The sequence below is a fragment of the Ipomoea nil genome, unplaced genomic scaffold (assembly GCF_001879475.1).
Source record: "Ipomoea nil cultivar Tokyo-kokei standard unplaced genomic scaffold, Asagao_1.1 scaffold0117, whole genome shotgun sequence".
In the NCBI taxonomy this organism is placed as follows: Eukaryota; Viridiplantae; Streptophyta; class Magnoliopsida; order Solanales; family Convolvulaceae; genus Ipomoea; species Ipomoea nil.
The window spans coordinates 670836-677827 of NW_017616545.1; the positions used below are offsets into that span (position 1 = coordinate 670836).

A 6992-nucleotide genomic window follows, 5' to 3' on the forward strand; every position below is an offset into this window, starting at 1 on the left:
GGCAAGGACGCTTGTTTATTTGATCTAGAAACCGCTGTGCTTCCAACCTAAACGTCGTGAATGAGGACGTTTGTCCTCCTGGTCTAACAACCATTATTATTTCTATCCTTTCGATTCGTCAAATGCGAGTGTTTATTCTGATCCAGGGATCATTGTTTCCCCGATCTTGTGATCATTTCTGACCTTGGGGTCGTTACGGTCTAGGGACCATTTGATTTTCTGACCTTGTGGTCGCTATAGTCTAGAAACCATTGATCGAGCACCTTTCTCCCGTTGGTCAAGCGATCGAAGTTTTTTCCGACTTTGCGGTCGTAACCAATCTTAATGATCGTAAATGGGCACGCTTCTCCCGCCGATCTAGTGACCAAATGTTTTTTCTAACTTTGCGGTTGTAACTAAACTTAATGATCACGAACGTGTATGCTTCTCACACCGGTCTAGTGACCAGAAATTTTTTACGACTTTTCGGTCGTAACCAATCTTAATGATTGTACACGAGAACGCTTCTTCCGCTGGTCTAGTGATGTTTGTAGTTTTAGTGTGGGATGGAATTGTAGAAAGTAAGTGTAAACGAGGATTGTGGAACCACCGAGAGTCGAACTCAAAGATGGCAAATCGGAGCAAGCAAATTGCAAGACAATTTGTTGTCATAATGTGTCAAAAAGGTAGGCTAGGTGCAAGGGAAGAGTATGGGAAGTTGTGTGTGGAAGCATAGGAAATCAAGAAAAAAAAGAAAATAAACAAGTATATAAAACGGGGATTTGGATAGAAAGGATTCGTGATCATGCATTCATTGGTCTCAAGTAGATAAGAGATGGTGCAAAGCTTGACTAACCTAAGGAAGAACTCACCAATACTAAGCCACGTAGGACTAGTCTCTCAATCCCTAAGTTGGGTGAGGCATTCTAGCAAACACTAGGTGGGCGGTCTACCTTCTCCTCCCCAAACCTAGCCCTCTCGGATCGTAGGTCGGAGATTGCAAGGGCAAGACTAAGGAAAATGCAATCTCTTGCCATTTCCCCACCATCACACTCATCTCTCATTGGGATCCTACAATGAAGAGAGGATCTATACGTATACCTATACAGCATTCAAGGTCAATCCATACATCAAATCTCATCAATCAATCCATACAAAGCATAAATACACTATCACAAATCAATTCCAATCCAAATCCTAGCAATCTAAGCACTCATCATCATTAATAAATCACAAACACAAAGAAAGAGATTCAAGATAAGACAATAGAATATATAATTGAAAGCTTAAGAAAGGCGAGTTACCCAATCTTCAATCAATGTGAGCAATCCTTCAAGAATTGTTGATCAATGAGTTGTGCTATGGACTAAATGTAAACCTAAGCTAAGAACCCTCACTAAGAATTCTAAAATCTGATCTCTAAAGAGGGAAAATGATAGATGATCAAGTAGTCCCGCGACTAACCCTTTAAATAGGCTAAAACTGTAATTTTCGTGAAAGTGACCGTCTAACGCGTGTTGGACGATGCGTTGAACTTTCTACCTCCGATCAACGCATGTTCCAACGCACGTGGGAGCACTTGCAAGTGAATTTGCCCTTGTCTTTATCAAAGTTGTAGCCCTTGAAGTTTCCGAAGCATAGCCACTTGAATCACCTCATTTGGACACTACTAGCTCAAGATATGCTCTAATCACCGAACTGTCGCCAGAATGCCCTGTAGTTGACAACGTTTTGCTATTTCCTACAAAGTCAATCACAATTAGTCCTTGGTCCTAACTTCTACCAACGTAAGTCATTATAAACATGTATTTGGTTCAAAGGACTCCAATTATAGCACAATATGCCTCCTAAATAACTCACTAAATGTAACATCTTTGGCACTTATCACAGTTTCCACACTTTATTCTTGCTCGTCCTTGAGCAAGGTTTCAATTGAACTCAAGGAAAGATAAGTGAAAAAGATACATCAAAGATAGCTCATTATACAACAATCAAGAAAATGGTCCATCATGATAAATGTGTTTAGATACCGGAGAGTGGGAAATCCTGCATATCATAAAACATGTGTGTTAGGCATGTGCCCCATTAATGCAACTCAAGCAATATCCAAAAGGAACAAAATCCCCTATCAAATAATTGAATAAAATAGCAAAAAGGGAACACACACTCTACACCACTTAGCCAAGCATGCAATCGATTTGGTTTCACCTCCTATTTTGCAAAGGCCTAAAGCTGAACCCACTAGTGGGAATGATGTACACACCTCAACCAACATTCAACCAAAACGCCAAAGCCCATAAACATAAAATAAAGTGAGGGTATGACATGGACCTCTCCCCGCCAATTGGCTTAGGCGGGCACTCTTTTCTTCTCAACCCCCTAGAATCGTTACCAAGCGACCTGACTTCACATGGAGCTCCATGCTTTTTCGAAGGTCAATGCTATAGGTGCCCGGTTTCCAGCGGGGTGGCTCACCTCCACTCTCTCTTCTCATCTCCTAGAACATCGCCCTTGGGACAAACGACTTCACGTAGAGCTCTACGCTTTTTCGAAGATAGTGCAATGGATTTGCCCCAAATTCTAGCGATACGGTTCACCTTGTTTCTTCTCTCAAGGAGTGGCCATTGTTTTTGGTCTTAGCCTTTTTCTTTCTTTCTTCATTTCACACTTCAAACCCTCATGCCCTTTTCTTGGGGTTTGGGATTTACTCTCAATTCTCACCAAAGGCTCACCTTTTGCCCCATGCCCTACCAAGATTAAGTTCATTTCCGGGCTTCGCTTGCTTATCTTTCTAAAGTTGAGGGGTAAACACTTCCACTTCGAGAGTTCCTTGACTAAGGTCTAAACAAAATAAGAGGTGAATAACATGAACGCATACAAAAGATATAAAACTATTTGGCTCTATGCAATTCTCAGTTGGTGTAAAGAGGTAGCTCCTTAAGGATATTCAAAGAATAAAAACTTTTAAAGGCACATTACCAACACACTTCCAACATGATATAGAAAATAACACACTCTCTAATGCCAAACACACACATCAATCAAGCACGACCTTGAAGTTTCCAAACCATAGCCACTTGAATCACCTCATTTGGACACTCCTAGCTCAAGATATGCTCCAATCACCGAACTGTAGCTGGAATGCCGTGTAATTGACAATGTTTTGCTATTTCCTACAAAGGCAATCACAATTAGTCCTTGGTCCTAACTTCTATCATAGTAATCCATTCTAAACATGTATTAGGCTCAAAGAACTCCAATTATAGCACAATATGCCTCCTAAATAATTCACTAAATGTAACATCTTTAGCACTTATCATCTAGTAACCAGAAGTTTTTTCTGACTTTGCGGTCATAACCGATCTTAATGATCGCAAACGGGCACGTTTCACCTGCCAGTCTAGTGACCAGAAGTTTTTTCTGAATTTGCCGTCGTAACCGATCTTAATGATCACGAACGAGCACGTTTCTCCCGCCGGTCAAGTGACCAGAAGTTTTTTCCAACTTTGCGGTCATAATTGACTCTGAGGTCGAGTTCTGGCTTGGTTGGCTAGCGGAGGCTACATCCCGGTTTTTCATCGTATTTCGATCGTCTTCAAATTGAGGAAATCGACATGTCATCCTAATTTATTTTACATTGATTTTAAACTTACACTCGGAGTGACCTAAATACATTCTTTTGGAACAAACAACATTACATCTTGATAGAGGTCGGGACAAATGTTACAACCCGATCATGGTCTAGAAATCAGGACGAGTAGTCTTCATCTTCGGCGGAGGCGACGAGCTGCTCTAGCAGGATATTTTGTATGCCCTCAGGGGCTATTAGGTAATTTCTCACTATGCTCCGGTACTTGAAGGTGCGGGCCCAATCGATGTCGAATAGATCAGCGGTGTCCAGCGGTGAGATCCGGTCGAGCTTCTACTAGTCGGTTGGTTTGTTGGATCGGTTGATCTAGCTGGGTAGTATTGCTTATTGTCGTTGGTGCTACTAGTATCCTGGTGAAGGTTGGGACGACCGCGAACGACAAAGGTTAGATCATTGATTATATATATATATATATATATATATATATATATATATATATATATATATATATATATATATATATATAGGGTCAGGTTCTTGTGAGAACAGGTCCTCCCGTGCGGTCAGTGCGGCATACACCATTAGGTATGCATAAATGCATCACACAGTGTTCGAAAATACACAATTATGTGTAGTGTATTTTGTTTTGTGTGGTGCATTTTTTGACATTTCATTCTGGTGTATTTTCGAACACTGTATGGTATATTTATGCATACCTAATAGTGTATGTCGCACTGACCGCACGGGAAGACGTGTCCTCACAGGAACTAAAATCTATATATATGCTGTATCCAGGGACGGAGGTAAGTGTATGTTTAGGGGGGCCTTGGCCCCCCTCCCCCGCCCCAAAATTTTTTAATATTATATATGTATTAAAATTTTTTAAAAAAATATTATATAGAATTTTAAAATTTTGTTGTTTTTTCAAAATATTTGGCCCCCCTCCACTTAATTAATCTTACAGGTAAAGTTATAAATTTTTTCATCTTCTCAACTTTTTCAGTTCTCTCCTATTTCAAATTATGTATTCCATATATTGTTGACTCACATTCAAATTAAATTTCATTTAACCTACTTACTAGTTTCTCTGCGTAGAACCATGCATATATGCGGCATATACGTTATAATAAGATAATTTGTCATTAACAAAATCTATGCATATTTTTCAAGTTAATTTTTATTTTTTATTTTTATTTATAACTACTTGTTTGGTTAATTTTTGTTTCATATTCTATTGTTTATCTTAAATAATTGTTTTGTTTGATTCTAAATCATGGATATCAAGTGCATTTGTTTGATTAATTATGTAAATTTGTGGTTGTGTGATAAATTTTGTATTTAATTTAAAATGCATAATAATGTAACAATTGTGTAGTATATGTATTTGAGAAAACAATTGATATTATGTTATGTTGTGAAGAGGGTTTTTCAAGAAATAATCAATAGTCTTTTAAAACATGCGTGAATGTTTTCATTCTTTCAACCGTACAATGCAAAGTAATGTGCATTGAAAAGCATATTGCAAAATAATTTAATATAGATTCAATTATAAATAATTTATTCTAAACTTTGTTGAATTTGTAATGTAATGATTATTTTGAGATATGTTAACGGGATATCAATGTATTTAATTTAGTACTTCAATCGTAGTTTGGCCCCCCGCATTGTTCCCTCCTGACTCCGTCCCTGGTTGTATCATATTTAAAAATGTTGAATATTTATCATGTGTCCAACAAACCCTTGAATATGTTACCAATTAAAAGACCATAAAAGATAAAACTAACATAATGGACAACAGATGGAAATCGATCAACTCGATCAGATTATATGATAATCGTTTTGGATGCATTTCAAGATAGGAAGACATATATAATTAATTAAGTTACAAATTAAAGTTGAAAAAAACATAATATATAATGGTGATGATGATAATAACCTAGCTAGCAGTTTAGCTGACTTGTTCAAATATCACCATGGAATATAATTCAATGGCAGTATGTAGATCGAAGTCCATCATATATATCATATCAGATCAGTCACCAGCATGCTCTCTAATCTCCCTTTCTTCCCATTTGAACAACTCTTGCTTTTGTACTTCTCTCCAATCCTTTCCTAATCCTCTTCACCTCCTTTTCTTTGCTTCCTTTTCTCTCCTTGCGGCTCTCACTTGTATCAGTGGAAGTGGACGACGAATCGCGTTGTTTTCTCAATCTCAGTAACTCTTTCCATAGAACCGTCGTGCATTTAGGCGGCCTTGGAGAAGGATCATCCTCCTGCAAAAAGCAAAAACTCACCGCGTTACTACTAATAATCTCTTCCTCCTCGGCCGCGGCCGCCCCCGCCTTGTTATTCTTCGACTTATTACCACTTTCCGTCTTCTCTTGACCCGTTCTCAGACGACTTATCTCGTTGAGTTTCTTGAAATTGCGTATTTGCCAGATCGGAAGCATTCTGCCGTCCAAGAACAGCTCGTCCGCCGCCGCCATGGCTTCGCTGCTGGGCTTGATTGATGAGCGGAACTCGAACTCTGCAGCGCAGCGGGGTCTGTGGTTCAGCTCTATTCCTGAATTCGGGATGAGGGATATGAAGCCCTCGTCCTCGTCGGGGAAATCCGCCGAGAAGGAGATCCTGGGGTGGCTCACGGCGCCCAACCCGACGGAATTGGAGGTGCCCTGTTTTAAGGACACCATGTTAGCAGGGTTCCTCCGGGTCCGGGGAATAGCTAGATTAGTGATTTCAAAGCTTTAGAAGGTGAGAATATTTAAACTAGCAAGCCTTAAGCTCGGTTGGACTGGGACAGTGATATGTAATTATGCAATCTACTTACAATGATGTGACATTTAAATTTTTTATATTTAGTACCCCATCAGTTCCATTTTATATGCCGAGTTCAATTACCCAGACTTGATTGAAGTTAATTATAATATAATTTTTCATAATATTAAGTTTAGAATTAGTATGTGAAATTTATATATTTAGAAATTACGTTAAAAGTACTATTAAACACAACAAATCAAATTTAAAATGTATAAGTAAATACTAATAAAAACAAGCAAAGAAGAAAGCATTGTTTGACTAATGGATAGTAAGTAAGACAGATAAAATAAGACAAAGAGAGTAATTATTTATAAACTATTGATCAATTTTATAAAAAATAGAGTTAATCAACGATTTGGTCCCTCAATTATTAGCGAACTGTCAATGTAGTCCCTAAATCACTTATTGATCAATTTCGTCCCCGAAAATAATTATTTTTAGTCAATTTAGTCCCTCAGGCAATCTTCCGTCGATGGCCGGAGGGACAAAATCGACTAAAAATAATTGTTTTCGACGGCCGGAGGGATTAAATCAACTAAAAATAATTGTTTTCGGGGACCAAATCGATGAATAAGCAATTAAGGGACTACATTGACGGTTTGCTAAT

General features: G+C 38.4%; 1 protein-coding gene across 1 annotated transcript; it reads right to left on the reverse strand.

Moving 5' to 3' along the window:
• Positions 1-5619: 5619 nt before the first annotated feature.
• On the reverse strand, positions 5620-6258 carry LOC109159884. The gene has a single exon (XM_019308023.1). The coding sequence runs from the start codon at positions 6256-6258 to the stop codon at positions 5620-5622; it is 639 nt and encodes a 212-aa protein (XP_019163568.1).
• Between the last annotated feature and the right edge of the window lie 734 nt (positions 6259-6992).

Coding starts and splice junctions, on each gene's coding strand:
- LOC109159884 (XM_019308023.1), bottom strand. CDS start 6,258: ATGGTGTCCTTAAAACAGGGCACCTCCAATTCCGTCGGGTTGGGCGCC.